The following is a 17,118-nucleotide window of genomic DNA, read 5'->3' as shown; positions in this document are numbered from 1 at the left end:
AACATGGTGATGGAACGAGAACAAGAAATGAACATGTGGCTATGCTGCTTGATAATGTACCAACTGGGTTTGGTAATGAGTTGACAATATCCTAAGTACCATAGTCATCGTAGTTCAGACAGCAAATACAGGCATTTTTTGTCACCGAAATCCAGAGGACAAAATCACATTTAAAATCGTAATTCTACACTCAGCAAAAATGTATATGAAGTATGCAGGGAAGGTGACAGCCTTAGATCTTAGACAGTGAGAAAGGTACTAACAGAATTGGCACGACCCAACCACTATTTCTTTCCATGATTTGTCGCTCTCGTACGGCGTTTCTCCTGCAGTGGCTGGGTAATAAGAGGTGCATCAGGCTGCAACAGGTGTGATCCTCTGCTTTGATGCTGCAGAAGTGCAGCGAGCAGAAGAAACGGAGCGTCCAGATTCAGCATCACCCGGGTCAGTAAGGGAAAGTCTTCTGACACCAAGGTGGACTTGAGTCATAGCAGACAGCCTCGCATTACCTGCACCTTCGCGGGAAATTGAAGCTGATGCTTGATGGTTGACAGTCGTATCCTCCAGTACAGAAGTACTGGCACTGGGAGGTGGGTGAACAGTGGCTGCCATGTCAGGAGGATGGGAACCAGCCTGCGACTGTAGTGGGGACTCGGCTCCAGTGGAATTGGGGATCGAGAAAGGGGTGTCAGAATCCTGATCCATCTCCTCAAGAAGGTCATCTTCCCAGTTACGTGGCTGAGGAGCTAAGTGAGTAGGCTCAAACTGCGGTGGTTGATGGGGAGGCTGTGGCCCAAATAAATCGTCATTAAAGAACTGCATGACTTCCCATGACCATTTATTACATTTGAAGAGTAGCTGGACATAAAAATTGAAATCATCGCGATATCGAATCTTTGTGTGGTTTCCTTCCACATTGAGTTCTGTGTCATGAGTGAGCAAGTAGCATGCCTACCATGAAAATGTTATCATTAGCATTCCCTATATCATGGACACGATTTATGTTAGGACTTACCATGACGGCGAAACTAGCGATCATTCCCTCGGTGATGCTATTGACCTTCATAATTTCCCCTCTAGGCTTTGGCCCTCCCCTTTTCTTTGTGCCAAGCAGTGAACTCTTCCCCTTCAACAGAAGACGCACCATCTATAAGCAGAGTAACTGAGTCAAATTAGAGAAATAGAACACAACAAACTTACTTTGACAAGTACCACACTCTTGAAAAGCATGTCTGAGGTCATGTTGTGTGGATCGGTGAACAGAACTGGTGCGAGACGTTCATACTTGCCGTCGAGTTCAACATTTTCTGGGAGTTTCAACAAAATGAGAAGATCCTTGCTGGTAGCCTTCGAATCTTGGAGAGACTCTGAAAAGATATCGACAGGAAGTTTCAAAGATGAGAAGACAATGGAAGCGCTATCTTTAACTGCTTTGAGCAGGTTAGAACTGTTCTGTATTGACATGGTGACTGAAACTAATACAAGTCAAATACAATAGTTTAGCACGTATTATCCAGAAGATATGAGTTTAAACTTACTACAGTCTTGAACGCTTGGTATGTCTCCATCTGCTTATGGAGTTCTTTTGGAACCGCCTCATACAATTCTTCAACTGTCCCATCAGCCATTGCTTGAGGGGATGACCAATGCATGGGGCTGTGGGGATCGATGTTTGGTTTTTGAATTGTCAGGAAAATTGAATCGTTGATCCAGAAATTGTAGAACATCGTATACTTCTTGGCAGCTTTGGCAATGGATTTATCGAGTTCGGAGGGTGCCTTTGTGGTACGATTGCGACTTTGAGCAGGGACTGTAGCTTGAAGGGCTACATAATCCCTGCGTACGCTTCGAAGCTCGTTCCTGCGTCTCAAAATAAGCCTCTTGTACAAAGGAAAGTGCCTGAGAATAGATGTCAGTGATTCGTAGTAGATGGACATGAAGAAAAGGACCATACCTTTCTCAACTCTTGCACATCTGCAGTGGGACCTGGGACATGGAGGGCCCTCCGCATCTGCTCGAGGTCACTTCCAGAGTCAGAGCTATCTCCATGAGTCCCTTTGTCAGCTTGAGAATCATTGCCGCCATCAATGGCACCAATGCGGCTGGTGAAATCCTCCTCAGAGTCAGATTGGGGCATTCTGAAAACAAATAATTAAACTGGGGCAACTGGGAAAAACTGGTCGTGAGTCTGGGAGTGCCATTGCAGAATGGAAAACGTAGCTTGGACCAAGATCCTTATATATGTTTCCAGCCTGAAACCCGCTATCAGTTACAGTCTTGAAGCAGCAAGGAAATCACATACCTCGATTATCGAGTGTTAGCCATTAATGTAAAAGAGACGCAGCCTGTAACATGTAAAGGTGTCGGATCGAAATGGAATAGTTGACCTCGATGCAGTAAAATGAGTTTGTGGTAGGATTCAGTTCTGGGTCATGTTGACTAAGGTCTGACAACATTCTCCCTCTGAATGGCATTGCTCAGCAAATATTAATACACACCGAGCCACCCTGCTTCCATGTTTTCATTCAAAGAAACATGTCACCATCGACATGGTCTACCACAAGAAATTCATCCTTTTTCTTCGGGTCAGGGAACAAGAGTGCACCTCGAATGATCGAAACTAATGGAATAAACATGGAATCGCTTCTAGGCACAGCCTTGACGCAGTGTAAGTTTCATGGCCCGGTCCAGTTCATGCTCCTGGCCAACACTTGCAGTATAAGGCTGAATGAGAGCGAGCTGAAGTTCTCCATAGCTGTGGATTTGACATGTAAAAAAGGTTATCAAGCGAACAAAGGCTGTTTGTGTTGATGTGAGTTGCATGTATGCACAGTCATAGCAAGGAGTGCCGAAGAACTGAGAGTTACATTCACAAATGATCGGTAGCCAACTTCCAGTCGACACAAGACTCGTAGTTGACTTTGAGGTAGTGGTACTCATATATCTGGTGAGTATGATATCAGCCACCATCTAATTGGCATGCAAGTGGCAAACACATACATTAAAATCAGCTGGGATGGTAACCCACTTTTTTAGCTTGTGCCCAATTGAAGGCAGAAATTTGTTGATATAGTCAGTGAACTTTCTTTGAAGTCTCAGGTATGCTTTGTCTTCACGATCACGTTCCACTTCGATCCCCTGGATGGTGGTGGGCTTGCACGGTGACCCAAGCTTGCAATGTCCCTCAAAGCCCAGTTTCGAGGACACTATCGTTGTTATTGTCGTTATTGTCGTTATCATCCCCACTTCTTGCTTTGTGCCACTTGTCATACCGGTCTATACGAGTATGTAGGAGCCTGCATGCAAGGATATGTTGGTCAACATGAAGAATCTTAGTAGAAAGGGTGAGATACATCCAGGCCCAAAGCTTTAATAAATCACCTACCTGTCCAGCAACATCCCTACCATTTGAGTGATCTTGATAAGCTTCCTTTAGAGGGCCATGCATTTTTTCGTTGGGGCGAGTACTGTAGTTTCGCACTGCCCCCTTTTCTCGTATATCACGCACCACGTGTTTCCACAGGTGCACCTTCGGAAAGTCCCAATCTACCTTGAGACCTGGGATGGAAGAGTTCATTGCGCACTCTTTGTATGCCTATGAAAGTGAATGTGACATCCGAGAGAGCTAACTAAAGAAATAGCATTTCAAACATGAGAGTCAAGACTCACCTGTAGCCTTTCATTGAAAACAAGAAGCTCAGTTTCAATGGCAGAGAGTGTGCGATCGGTTTGGATGTCGAGGCCGATCAGACTATCAAGTTGTAGATAGCTGCTGATAAGGCCAAGAAGGAGATATCCCTCGGGACATGCTGCCTTCGTAAGGATACTTAATGCAGGATAAAAAACTTGCTATTACCAGGAAGTTACTGTGTCAGCGAAAACACCACGAAAACATGGAGAAATCTGGCTCACAATAGATAGGTCAGCAAACTTATTCCCATCATTAAATGTCACCTTGAGGATGGCTGTGAAACTGAAACAGTTTCTGCCAGCATGGAAACTCCTTTGTACTGTTATTGTAGGGTAGATTAGTACATGCCAAAACTCAGAACAGAATTGAGCTCACAGTTGTTCAACCATTGCTTCTGCATCACGTCCAAGGTACCTCAAAATGATCTTCAGATCTTCAAAGAGATGTTTTCCCCACAATCCCAGGTGGAGGACAGTGCAAGCGATCAAAACTCAGTGCCAAGTGAGGGTCAGAGTACCTGATATGCCAAAAGACATTCTTTTACCCTTAATAAACTTACTGTGAATGGGGGCTATGAGGAACGTACGGGTACAGGACACAGACCAAGCTTCTTGAGAATTGCTTCACCAGCGGCCTTACAATCGTTGTAAACTCGCAATGCTTCCTCTCCTTGCCCTGCATTGTGAAGAGCAAAAGTCTTAGAAATGTCGTGGAGTAATTCAAGTGGCACAAGGCATATAGGGCATGGAGCCTTGCCATTCTGACCTTGAATTAAAGACATCATACATCTGTTGGTGCAATCATTCAATTAACTCAGAAACCGATTTGTTCATTGACTTACTGTTCCTCATAGTCCGCAGATAGTATCAAAAACAATGGGAAAAGATACTGTATAATCTCGTCCCAACACCTATGCTGAAAGCCAGTTGCTGAGAAGTGAACCATGGCCTTGAATAATTTGATGGCACTTTCATGCCAAACAACACATTTCAAAGTTGTATAGCCAAGTTTACCTTCCTCAGCTGCATCCTCTGGGATCTTGAAGGATTAGATCGCATTAGATGTCAGTATTGTGAGCAGACCATATTATAATGTAGAACTTACAATCGGAAGCCAGCCTGACAACACAACCTCCTCCAACTAGACTCAGAATTCCGGATGTCTACAGGGAGATTAGCACACCGAACAACTACAGGGTACCCTTTCACAGTGCCGTGAGACGAAAGCCTTGTCTTGTCAGCATACAATATAAAACAGAATGGTATGGCATTTTCAACATCAGCAGGAAGCTGAGACTGTTAAGGGGACGGCAATGTTATAATCAGCTCAGGGACAAGAACTGTGCTTGCACATACTTACCTGTATGTCCCACCAGCGATCACATGTCCAAGGCTCACCATAAAAGCGTTCATACTCTTCCCCATTGTGTTTGTAAACCCATTCAGCATCCCAGACAAAGTGTGGGGCTAATTGTGGGTCAGTGAGCAGGTCAAGAGCCCAGTCCCAGACTGGCCGAGTATGAACCTCAAACTCCATCTCCTTGCCCTTGTATGGCGCAGAGATGACGTGCTTGGTGAACTAAAGGATCAATATCGATAAATAGCATTCACAGCACAGCACAACTAATACACACAGGTGTTAATTCGGCTCCTGCATTATCACATGCCTTCCGCAACTCAGCATCGTTCTTCATCGTCACCTGCTCCATACCTTTGGTTACAAGAAGGAAAAGTTCCAATAATCCATTGACTTGAGTCTTGTTCAATCCAGCATCAAGGGCGATCTCTGCAAAAAGATAATCGCCTCGAGTTTTGAATGGTTTCCATGGCGTGGAGTCAACCATAGTGGGCGAAGCAGCGTTGTTGATTCCAAATTCTTCATACGGCTGGTGCAAAACAGGCCGACGACTGCATGGATGGTACTCCGTTTTAAATTCAGTGGGCGGTTGGAGGGAAGCAGTAGATAGCGGGCATGATCGTGATGGCAATTCAGTAGATATATTGGAAGTGCTTTCCACGGATGCATCCATGGTTGCTAGAAAAATATCACAGTTAAATGATCAATCCGATAACACTATATGCTGAAGAGGTACTTACTAGGATCATTACTATTCCTGCTGTAGTCATCGTGGTTCAATTGATTGCTATCAACCAAAGGATCAACTATTTTGTGATAAGTGAAGAATATCAAGCTAATATGAATGGAAACTCACAGCCATTGCCATCATCCCCATAGATATCACTATCTACATGTTCACAAACAGCATGGGAAGAACCAGCGTCCGATTGAGATAGATGCTGCATGTGGTGCAACAGATGCACTGATTGAAGCACGATCATCTAGTAGTCGAGCCTTTTTTCGAGCTGCAGACATGCAATAGATCAATTCAAGCGTTAGAAGGAATTTAAAAGCTATGAACTCACCCTTGCATCTTTCTCTTTCGAACTCCTTCCCACGTTCGGCTTGTTCTTTCTGTAATTCTTGTTGTTTTTTGCAGCTGATTTCGTGCCTTTTGATACCCTGTACCTTGAACTGTTTGCCGCAAAACCGGCATATATGGAGGGTAGAAAGCGTTTCCTCGGAGTAGTTGTACTTGCCTCAAGGATTGCACGAGGGTCCCATGATTCAGGTTCTTGAGAAACAATGTTAGCATAATAATAGACGGTCTTTAATCGATTATCGTTGATTACTAATAATACCAATGACATATGCATGCACTGATTACAGTATTAGAATCGAGCTACTAATCAGTAATACACTAGGAGTCTGTGGAACGAGCACAATAATTGGACAGTTTTCAAAGCTGAAATGGTGGCTAAAATCATAATAGTTACAATAGTCAAAATTTCAAAGGAAGTTTAAAAAGTCAAAGCAACGCATTTCGAAAATGCCACAGGTACGACATGCAAACTTGGAAACACCAGAAAACAACGGATAAACCGAGCTGAGAAGAAAGTCTTGAGAATAAAAACAGGTGAACAGGGGCATAAAAGATTCCTCCGTTTCCAACACTTGCGACTCCACATTGTCGCCAACTTGTACATAGCGGACTAGTAATATAGAAAGTGACATTAGTACATGCAGATAAATGTAAATACTGTACGCACCTGTTTGTCCTGGGTGATCCTCCAATTACCGCATGGCCGGTACCAACACCATTGCAGTCGACCAGTGACTGCAGAAGGTCCTTCCTTGTCACCTGTTATGTGTTCATCTCCACAGTGCACATTAAGGGATGAAAATGACATACCGTCCAGCCCACTCGACCCTCCAACTCTGGTGGAGCTGATATTTGCCGCCCTACGCAATCTCCTACTCTTCCTCTTCCTCTGCACGTGTTTCCTGGCCATTTACTAAGAATTACATTAGTTATGCAAATAAAAAAACATCCTGAGTGACTCACAGATACTTGTAGAGTAGAGTGGCTTTCTGTATGAGAATGAGTGATGAGAGTGAGCAATGAAAGTGAGTGCAGGAAATGTCCAATGCACGAGAAAATAGGAGTTGAAGTTAAACAACTTTACAAGCAGTACTTGCAGCTAGTATGCAATTTCGGACGCATGATAGTCAGTAAATTATTCACATAAAGTATGAAATGTGTCATGCGAATTGATCAGGCTCACCGTATAATGTTCCTTCATCGAGGACTCTAAATTTTACAAGGAGCATGTGTACATAAATCACCAAATGGCGGGTGATGCGAATGCAAACATCTTGCTTTTGCTTGCAGAAAGCTTGGGGTAGCCCGGCAACAACAATCTTAGCCAAGAGGTCCTTGATACCAGCAGGGAGGGGAGGGGGTGGGGGTGGGTGGTGATGCAGGGGTTCTGGGTGAGCGCAATCCATGCATGCAATAAGTAGATTATCCCTGCTCTCAGTATCAGGTCCTGCATCTTGACGGGTGTAATCTGTCCTGGCAGTCACCGGCCATGCTCTCGTTGTCATCATGTCGATGCCATCAGGTGCCAGTCTGCATTGCTCCCTTGCGACCACCTCAACTCATCCTCGACCTGATTTTGACGTGGCATATGAAAGCTAAATAGACCAGGTGTCTGATCATTTATTTGACGCTTTCTTGCCACCCATTCGATGTGGCACATTGTCGAATGCATTCTGCAGTCCTGATCCACACTAGCAGGTACATATTCATTCACAGAAGTCGCTTTGGGAACAGTAGGCAACATACTCAATGCTCCTGCATGCAACGATGTCAGGTATGAGTAAAGACCAGACCTACGCCTTGACATGTGGTGTGGGTGGTAATTGTCGCCAGAGGGAAGCGAGTCATTAGGGAGAAAGGATGGGAGTGGGATCACGAAGTGGTCGCAAGCATACTTGCACTTGTACCAGTAAATGAGTCGTCCTTTGAGTGTTTCTCAGTGGCAATCAATGGTCCCGAAACAAGCTTGAAAATGAATTAGTCCGAGGAATGACACAAAAGTGAGACGAAAGCAGCATCTAACAAATCAGCGTCCTTCTCGATGAAGCTCGTCACACCGTACGAGCAATTCCCTGCATATTAAATGGTTAATTCCAAACAAATTCTGTGTCAGTTGTTGGAGGACAAGCACAGTGAGCATACGACATTGTTATTCCAGATGACCTTGCGGAATCCAATGAGTATTGTAACCAAGTAGCTTACCCCTTCGCAACAGGTAACAAAAGGATATGGTTAGCACCTTGGCAGGCAGAAATGAATCTATGGTTGCGACTCCCAATGCCGCAACTGTCATGGTAGAGGGCAGCCAGCAAGTGGGCATCCGTGAGTGCACTCGACAGTGTCATAGAGCAGGGAGATGGTGGAGGGGCCAGGTTACTAACTGCACGCATATACCCGCACAGTGATGCAAATCTGCAAAGTGTCAGAAGCCCTGGGGTTACCTGCCAGAGGCGCAAAACTGCGCATGGGCAAGCCAGAAAGGCTGGGAAGTCAAACGGGCATGTCGGATGTGTGCACACATGCACAGAGCATTGCGAATGACTCGTGAACAGCTGCAAACTCATTAGCAACCCCCGACGTACCTGCCAGAGGTGCAGTATCATGCATAGGGGAGCCAGAAAGGCTCGAAAACCGAACAGATGCATGGAACACGTGCACGCGCACGCAGAGCATTGCGAGTGACCCACAAAGGCCTGAAAATAAATCAGAATGCATCAGCCCCAGAACCACACCTAGAGGTGCCACACAGGCCCAGGAACCATGCGGATGCATCAGGCACATGCATGCAGGCACAGTGCGCTCAAATCGATGCAAAAATGGCTGCAAGAACCCAAAGATGTCAGAATGGGCCGAAACTGCCCAACTCACTCATTGGCACAAAGAGCTGGCGAAGTGGATGGCTTGGGGAAACATGCGGATGTGTCAACTGCACGGATGGACATGCAGAGCAATGGGAACAACCTGAAAACTGCTAAAAACATGAGCAGAAAAGTCAGAACAAGCCAAGGAGCCAAAACTCACCTTTAGAGCTCGAAATTGAAATGGCCAAGTATCCCAAAGGACAGAAACATGTTAACATTGACAGAAATGACGTGCATGTGCCGCGAAACACGCTGATCGAAGCCCAGGACATGCAAAACATAAAGATTGCCTTTGGGGAATGGTTGAGGTGATGGGCAGAAGCGAGGACTTTGTGGCGAGTGTCGAGGTTGAGGAAGCTAGTGGTAGGGCTGGCAAATGAAATGGTGAGGTGAACAGCACTATTGGCGGCGGCAACATCGACTTGCAACGAGTGGAAGCAGTGCGCCTGACTGCAAAAGGTCAGCATATTGCATATTTGCAGCAATGCAAGATGGTGACAAAACGACTTATGGACCGGGGCCACCTGGTTCACCCAACAATTCTTCAAAGCCACAACATTGCAAGTGGTGACAGCATCTCAGGCCATGCAAAGCGAATGCATACAAATATGGTGAGTGTTCCTTAGGGATCTGAGGGGCTTGTTGAAATCACATATGTGTGCATTGCACACGGCTGGACAAGCAAGGTTTCTGGCAGCGCTTCCCGATTACATTAGCATGCCATAATCAGATCTCGCACGCCATCATAACGACTCTTTCAATGCACATAATAATTCAGGGACATCACATTATCATTTGGCTTCATTACAATGATGCCGAAACTTTTTGTGACAATGATGTGCGACCGTACGCAGTGCGATTACATAATCAGATGATGCGCCAACATTGCACGCACACAAGTCAAGCCGCACACCCGAAAATTCGCATATTTCGTTGCACATTTGATTATACATTTGGTATATTTTGTTCTTGATACTTTGGATTGTGTTTTACCTTTTAGTTTTACCCTGTGCCATTTCAGGGGGAGTGTTGGAGTGAAACAACCCCTGTCCTTACTTGGACTTAGGCATGTGATCATGTTGCTTACATAAGCTGTTAGAGCGCACACATACACTAGTAAAATTTACCTAGTCCCTCAGTAGCTTGACAGACTACTGAGGTTCCCTACAGATTCCTCTCTGGGTTTCCCCTCTGCAACCCCACAAACTTCTTTGGTTCCACACTACCATACATGAATGGAAGGCTTGGACTGAGCACAAAGTCAACATATGCCTTCCATTCCTCAGGATTTTCTTATTTCAGGTCTGAAGCCCACAGCACCTCAACAGCTTCAATCCCTGCTTTGCCAATGTATGTGTGCCACTCATAAGTCTTTTGCATGCACTAGCCAAGATTGTTAGTAATGCCATCAATGTCAAGTGAAAGTCCTTACCAGACAATAGACATGATCATCCTCATCACACCAGTGTGGCCAATCTAACATGACCTTATCCCATAGTTCCTGCAATTTGTCAATGAAGTGATCAGGTACCATCCAGGGATTCTCCAATGTCCTGCAATAGAGATGGAGCAAAGGAACCAAAAGCTTTGTAAATTGGGCAGCAGATCCCTTTGGCAAGTTTTGATGACTAGGTTGATTCTTTGTAGCTGTTGCATTTGTGATAGGAGTGCTGTGCTGTAAGCACTGTTGAGGAGCATTAGTGACAATCTTGGTAACAGCGAGGGGACCCTTAAAATGTGTTAGCATCTCACATAGTGTAGTCACATTTAGTCACAACACATGGGTGGCCTGTGTGCCAAAACACCAACACTTATATAGACCCCAAGACAGGCCTGCCTAAATAGATTAGCCAGTACACATGGACAGGCCTGAGGGACTAAAGTGAGAGCAACATATGTACAGGCCTGTAAGTGCATTACCACAACATATGGGAGGGCCCATGGTGGGTAAGGATGTTGAAACATTTAGACAGGCCTGTGACCAATTAAGTGTACTGAGTTGCTGTAAGACATGGATGGGCCCATCCTGGTAGGTTACACCCCTGTTGCAACATCAAGGTGGGACCACCTATCATAACATGGAGAGGGTTGCAACATAAGGACATGCCTGGGAGTAATATCATTTATGGTGTCACAACATCTGGACAGGCCCATTCATAATAAGCCATACCCCTGTCACAACATAAAGACAGGCTTGTTGACAGTAAGATGTACCACAGTTGAAACATAAAGATGGGCTTGTCACTAGTATCATTTAATAGAGTCACAACACAAGGTTGGGCCCATCAGTAGTATTATGCAACATATGGATGGGCCTGTCCACAGTAAGATGTACCTCTGATGAGACATAAAGACAGGCCCATCAGTAATCTCATGTATAGCATCACAACATATGGACAGGCCCTTCAGTAGTATTATTTATATTGTCACAACATATGGGTGGGCCCAGCCCCAGTAAGATGTACCCTGTCAAAACATAGAGACAGGCCCATCACTAGTATCATTTAATAGAGTCACAACATATGGACAGGCCCTTCAGTGATATTATTTATATTGTCACAACATAAAGACAGGCCCATCAGTAATCTCATGCATAGCATCACAACATATGGATGGGCCCTTCAATAGTATTATTTATATTGTCACAACATATGGGTGGGCCCAGCCCCAGTAAGATGTACCCTGTCAAAACATAAAGACAGGCCCATCAGTAATCTCATGCATAGCATCACAACATATGGATGGGCCCTTCAGTAGTATTATTTATATTGTCACATCATATGGGCAGGCCCAGCCCCAGTAAGATGTACCCTGTCAAAACATAAAGACAGGCCCATCACTAATGCTGTTTAATAGCATCACAACATAAGGACAGGCCCTTCAGTAGTATCATGTATATCATCACAACAAATGGACAGGCCCATCTAGCAAGATGCACCCCTGTCACAACATACCTGTCTGCTCCAATGGCAGAGCCTGGCTTGCAGCTACATAGACCAGTGCCTGAGATTCCAACTAAATAGGCAAATCATCCAATGTGAAACACAATTTATAGTAGGAAATTCAGATACTCTATAGTGCAAGAGGTTCCACTTTCTTCATTTCTTGTCTTCCTGGGCCCATCTTATATTGTGACAGGGGGGTAACCCAATTATGGATAGGCCTGTCTATTTGTGGTGAGCTATCTATGATATGATGGATTGGCCTGTCTTATGCAGTGCCAAGGGTATGTAATCCTGTGATGGACAGATCAGCCCATCTTATGTCATAACACTGGTTTTTGTTTTCCCTTATCTGCTGCCTGAGAATACCATGGATGGGCCCATCCTTATGTAGATCCCTTTGATCTCCCTTTCTGCTGCCTGAGAATGCCTTACACAGACCATCCTTATGTAGATAGCTTGGATCTCCCTTTCTGCTGCCTAAGAATACCATACATGGACTCATCCTTATGTTGTGATGATTACTGTCGACAGGCCTGTCTTTATGTTGTGACAGGGGTATGGCTTATTATGAATGGGCCTGTCCAGATGTTGTGACACCATAAATGATATTACTCCCAGGCATGTCCTTATGTTGCAACCCTCTCCATGTTATGATAGGTGGTCCCACCTTGATGTTGCAACAGGGGTGTAACCTACCAGGATGGGCCCATCCATGTCTTACAGCAACTCAGTACACTTAATTGGTCACAGGCCTGTCTAAATGTTTCAACATCCTTACCCACCATGGGCCCTCCCATATGTTGTGGTAATGCACTTACAGGCCTGTACATATGTTGCTCTCACTTTAGTCCCTCAGGCCTGTCCATGTGTACTGGCTAATCTATTTAGGCAGGCCTGTCTTGGGGTCTATATAAGTGTTGGTGTTTTGGCACACAGGCCACCCATGTGTTGTGACTAAATGTGACTACACTATGTGAGATGCTAACACATTTTAAGGGTCCCCTCGCTGTTACCAAGATTGTCACTAATGCTCCTCAACAGTGCTTACAGCACAGCACTCCTATCACAAATGCAACAGCTACAAAGAATCAACCTAGTCATCAAAACTTGCCAAAGGGATCTGCTGCCCAATTTACAAAGCTTTTGGTTCCTTTGCTCCATCTCTATTGCAGGACATTGGAGAATCCCTGGATGGTACCTGATCACTTCATTGACAAATTGCAGGAACTATGGGATAAGGTCATGTTAGATTGGCCACACTGGTGTGATGAGGATGATCATGTCTATTGTCTGGTAAGGACTTTCACTTGACATTGATGGCATTACTAACAATCTTGGCTAGTGCATGCAAAAGACTTATGAGTGGCACACATACATTGGCAAAGCAGGGATTGAAGCTGTTGAGGTGCTGTGGGCTTCAGACCTGAAATAATGAAAATCCTGAGGAATGGAAGGCATATGTTGACTTTGTGCTCAGTCCAAGCCTTCCATTCATGTATGGTAGTGTGGAACCAAAGAAGTTTGTGGGGTTGCAGAGGGGAAACCCAGAGAGGAATCTGTAGGGAACCTCAGTAGTCTGTCAAGCTACTAATATTGAGTATAGTACCTGTAGGGAACTATACAAGTTAGTAAGGGTATTCTATCTATGTAGAAGTGTACTCACCCTCAGTAGTCTGTCAAGCTACTGAGGGACTAGGTAAATTTTACTAGTGTATGTGTGTGCTCTAACAGCTTATGTAAGCAACATGATCACATGCCTAAGTCCAAGTAAGGACAGGGGTCATTTCACTCCAACAGGAACATCTAGGAGGGAATGAGTATAGTGTAAGTCCCATTCAAGTATCTGTTTACAGATCAAAGTCTGTTATAAAATTGTTTAGGTCTCCAAGTCATTTCTGTCACCACTTGTTCTGTGGACCTTTATGTCCCACATCAGGGATATTTCAGTGATCAACAACAAGACTTATCATGAATTAATTGACTATGAAATGCCAAGGGGTGCACTGGTCTTAGCTGTCACATCAGTATGTGGCATTATTCAGGTGAACATCTGAGCTGCAATCATTACAGGTCAAGTGGGCATTAACATTGGTTTCTACTGGAGCCAAAGAGGTGCCCATCAAGCAGTCCAAGGCAAGCTTCTCTGACATTGGATGGGGCACAAAGACTTTGTTGTACACATGATCAATCATGAAAGCAGGAGACTGAAAATTCAACTAAATCATCAGTGGGGCTAAGGAATACTGCAGTGCTGCTGTCCATTCTAGGCAAGTCCAGGTACCTCACAGTGTATCAGCAGCAGGCAAAGGCAATGTGATTGATGACTGGGCATTGATCACAGTGTCCTCTGACATCAAGGCTGAGTCAGACATTGAAGGCAAGCATTTTAAATGTTCTGGCCCAGATGTACTGATCTCTAATCACCAGACACTGGACAGTGTGAGGAGGTGAAGCAAATAATTCACAGTGGGCAAGAGAGCTAGAAAGGCACCTGATCATGTAGATAGAGGTCTGGCCCTGCTATACCCTTTGTCCTACTGTTATGTCTGAATTAATCTGTCTGTGTGCTTACTGTGTGCAACTGTGAGTGAACTTTCCAGTCTGTGTATGAGCTGTGTACAGGTGATGGGACTGTGTACATAAATGACATGCCTTTTCACAGTCACTTTACTGTGATGTCTGTCGGTCTGTTGGATCTGTCGACAGTCCGTGCAGTTGTCACAGTCAGGGCAACAAATTGCTGATGTACTGATACTTATCATATTTGTTTGTCTCCCTCACAACCCGCCGGTATCATTATTTATGCAAACAGCTGTAAAGAATATCAAGCATTGCCATTACTGCTAACTCGATGGTCGTTCTTAAAGAAAAAACCAGGATGGAAGGCATTGAAAGCAAAAAATGCGATAGTCATCATGGCACCGTCGAAGACGTCTGGACAGAGAATCAATATGGCAAGGTTCGGCAGCGACAGCACACAGTGCACATACTGAAGTAGACTTGGTTGGAGATAATTGGGCCGTTCCACCCATTTGACAATTCAATAGTACGATATACTGAACTGTAGAACCGCGATTTAATTGGTGAGAGATAGCCCCAAAGGAACATCATCTGACCGAATGAATAGGCAAGTGGTCTGGATGACGAGACCAAGAACCAGCCATCTCACTCTATTCCACTGTGTGACTTGTTTGTCTTCTGCCGCGAGTGTTGAGTTCTTCTCCCGAATAGGAGTATTGTGGCGGAGACGAAGGAAGAACTCTCCAGCACAGATAACATAAATAACCATTGAAACTGTGGAGGAGTTGATATTTTACATAGCTTGAAGAATGAAATCGGAATTCGCATACCCATTTGAATGACTATACCACCAAGCATGATATTACCTCCCTGTGAAAACAAGGAGATCATGATAAAATGTAGCGAGGAGAAGAAGCGCACACACCTCGGTGGCGCTCACATTTTGGCTGGCTTCGCTTGCTGCGATTGCACCGCCGACTGCTTGGATCACTAGACATATTACATCCTAAGCCAGAAACGTATCGGTGACTAATCTCGTGTGATAACGAAGGGCTTAATGTACTTACGAAGGAGCAAAATAGGATGGTATCTGATTATATAGGTCAGACGGATAGGGAAGTAATGACCAGTAACAAACACACAGAGCTTAGGCGGCAGGCGGCTGTACTGAGGTCCAAACCAAATGATGATCCTCCCAAGAACAAGGAAATTTGCTGCAATGAATGGCGTTGGTGCCACAATAGTTCCCACCAACCTTCCAGGTATAAGACGGCACTATGAAGGAAAAATCAACATGATACTCACTGGATTTCGTAAGGAGTAAGCAATGACGGGTTGATACTGGACCACAGCCGAGCAGACCAACCAAGGACTTCCAAGAGACCGGCTAGGATGACGGTAGGGGTTAACCACCACATGCGGAACACGAGGCTCTCAAATAAGTGAAGCGCTGACAAGGGAAATGAATACCGCAATTCAGCAGACCGTTTTACTGTTTATCTCACCGATGCTAACCCCGAACAGCGCAAGAAACTGAGCAATACAGACGGATGAGACGAATTATCCTAGGACTCGGATGAAAAAAGGATCCAACCATGATACATATCCATTGAGTCGGGACATAGTTATACGGCCCTATGTTTGTGTCGACCGTGTCAGAAACCAGGCCAATTGGATACCCTACGGTATACCATCAGTACCCAAGACAAAACATTCAGCAATGACGCACCAGCCGACATTGCGTGATGTTTGGGTATTACAACGAGGACGAAGGAAGAGCGGATAAGAGGGTACGTCTTTGAAAGTATTATCACCCCGGACCATCCTTTAAATATGCAGGCAGGGCCTGAGCGCTGGGAACCCAGAGAAGCAAACTGCGAAGAGGGTAACAGACATGGCCTCTGAGCAGTTTGGCTGGTAATGTCCCTGCAGGGGTGCAGTGCATTGCGATGAAAACTCAAAGTCATATAAGAGCGAGGCTATGGCAAGCGAACCATTTCCCCCTACTGCTTCGCGGTTCCGCAGCTCAGCGCTGCGGACAAAGATATCCGGTCGTACATACAGCTCTTCGGTGCACGTTGGTCACTAGAATGAATGCCGATATGAACGCAATTGGTTCCACAAGTAGAATGACCCGTGAGCATCGCGAGTCGTGATCCTAACCTACTACGAAGGGGGCTGTGGAAGAAGTTCTTTCAGCTTAGTATGTAGCTGTCTTTGACAATTGTTGTGACTCAAGGACGTCACATCTGCGGGGTGCATTAATGTTGAGCTCCCTATGATCAGGTCGAGTTGGTCAACAATCCCGAGGGTGCAACTCCTTGCGATACCTTGTAATGCAGTTTGAGGGAGTTTACCTTTCGACCTGGCAGCACCGATTGCGGTGGCCGTGCCTGTTTCTCATAACTGACATCAGGACTGTGGCGGCCGCTCCAGTCACTGCGGAAACGAAATTGTACACCGGATTCGGACATAGGGGTGAGTACGCAAGTTACAGGTAGACCGTCGCTTGCGGGCTGTCTAAGTATACCGACGGAACCCCTCTGTCCGAGATACAGGTAGACAGCCATGAGGTCGCTGTTCTGTTTAGACGGATTCAACAGATATTTACCGTAATGTATGAAGAGAGGTTGAATTGCTTGACCCATACCTGAAGTTTCA

The 17,118-nt window shown here is 45.2% G+C and overlaps 5 protein-coding genes across 5 annotated transcripts; 1 reads left to right on the top strand and 4 right to left on the bottom strand.

Annotated features, from left to right (window-relative positions):
* Nucleotides 1–354: 354 nt before the first annotated feature.
* Nucleotides 355–2,137, bottom strand: F5J12DRAFT_784859 (uncharacterized protein; the record flags this gene model as incomplete). Its single annotated transcript, XM_051743122.1, is given in 6 exon segments — nt 355–951; nt 1,016–1,147; nt 1,201–1,452; nt 1,539–1,825; nt 1,845–1,899; nt 1,955–2,137. 6 exon segments carry the CDS (start codon nt 2,135–2,137, stop codon nt 355–357), a joined length of 1,506 nt encoding a protein of 501 aa, XP_051597322.1.
* Nucleotides 2,138–2,525: 388 nt separating this feature from the next.
* F5J12DRAFT_906856 (uncharacterized protein) lies at nt 2,526–5,817 on the bottom strand (the record flags this gene model as incomplete). The annotated part of the gene is made up of 18 exons (XM_051748831.1): nt 2,526–2,657; nt 2,710–2,856; nt 2,903–2,944; nt 3,001–3,248; nt 3,283–3,331; nt 3,386–3,595; nt 3,670–3,845; nt 3,955–4,010; nt 4,067–4,124; nt 4,165–4,228; nt 4,278–4,479; nt 4,533–4,729; nt 4,796–4,809; nt 4,833–4,986; nt 5,051–5,269; nt 5,325–5,341; nt 5,402–5,612; nt 5,788–5,817. 18 exons carry the CDS (start codon nt 5,815–5,817, stop codon nt 2,526–2,528), a joined length of 2,226 nt encoding a protein of 741 aa, XP_051597321.1.
* Nucleotides 5,818–8,155: 2,338 nt separating this feature from the next.
* Nucleotides 8,156–8,855, bottom strand: F5J12DRAFT_318552 (uncharacterized protein). Its single transcript, XM_051738884.1, has one exon. It carries the CDS (start codon nt 8,774–8,776, stop codon nt 8,330–8,332), a length of 447 nt encoding a protein of 148 aa, XP_051597320.1. The 5' UTR covers nt 8,777–8,855; the 3' UTR covers nt 8,156–8,329.
* A 4,109-nt stretch (nt 8,856–12,964) lies between these two features.
* Nucleotides 12,965–14,121, top strand: F5J12DRAFT_784857 (uncharacterized protein; the record flags this gene model as incomplete). The annotated part of the gene is made up of 7 exons (XM_051743121.1): nt 12,965–13,083; nt 13,110–13,230; nt 13,280–13,347; nt 13,669–13,673; nt 13,700–13,761; nt 13,818–13,961; nt 14,008–14,121. 7 exons carry the CDS (start codon nt 12,965–12,967, stop codon nt 14,119–14,121), a joined length of 633 nt encoding a protein of 210 aa, XP_051597319.1.
* Nucleotides 14,122–14,724: 603 nt separating this feature from the next.
* Nucleotides 14,725–16,353, bottom strand: F5J12DRAFT_849113 (RTA1 like protein). The gene is made up of 11 exons (XM_051746461.1): nt 16,187–16,353; nt 16,052–16,137; nt 15,963–15,990; nt 15,763–15,907; nt 15,600–15,712; nt 15,525–15,547; nt 15,383–15,463; nt 15,288–15,327; nt 15,054–15,231; nt 14,928–14,998; nt 14,725–14,871 (listed from the first exon to the last, which is right to left on the bottom strand). Exons 1-11 carry the CDS (start codon nt 16,194–16,196, stop codon nt 14,762–14,764), a joined length of 885 nt encoding a protein of 294 aa, XP_051597318.1. The 5' UTR covers nt 16,197–16,353; the 3' UTR covers nt 14,725–14,761.
* Between the last annotated feature and the right edge of the window lie 765 nt (nt 16,354–17,118).

This window comes from Pisolithus orientalis, assembly GCF_024613125.1.
Source record: "Pisolithus orientalis strain OTSU chromosome Unknown F5J12scaffold_30, whole genome shotgun sequence".
In the NCBI taxonomy this organism is placed as follows: domain Eukaryota; kingdom Fungi; phylum Basidiomycota; class Agaricomycetes; order Boletales; family Pisolithaceae; genus Pisolithus; species Pisolithus orientalis.
Note: the sequence above shows the minus strand (reverse complement) of the source record. Positions and strands in the feature narration are given on the sequence as shown.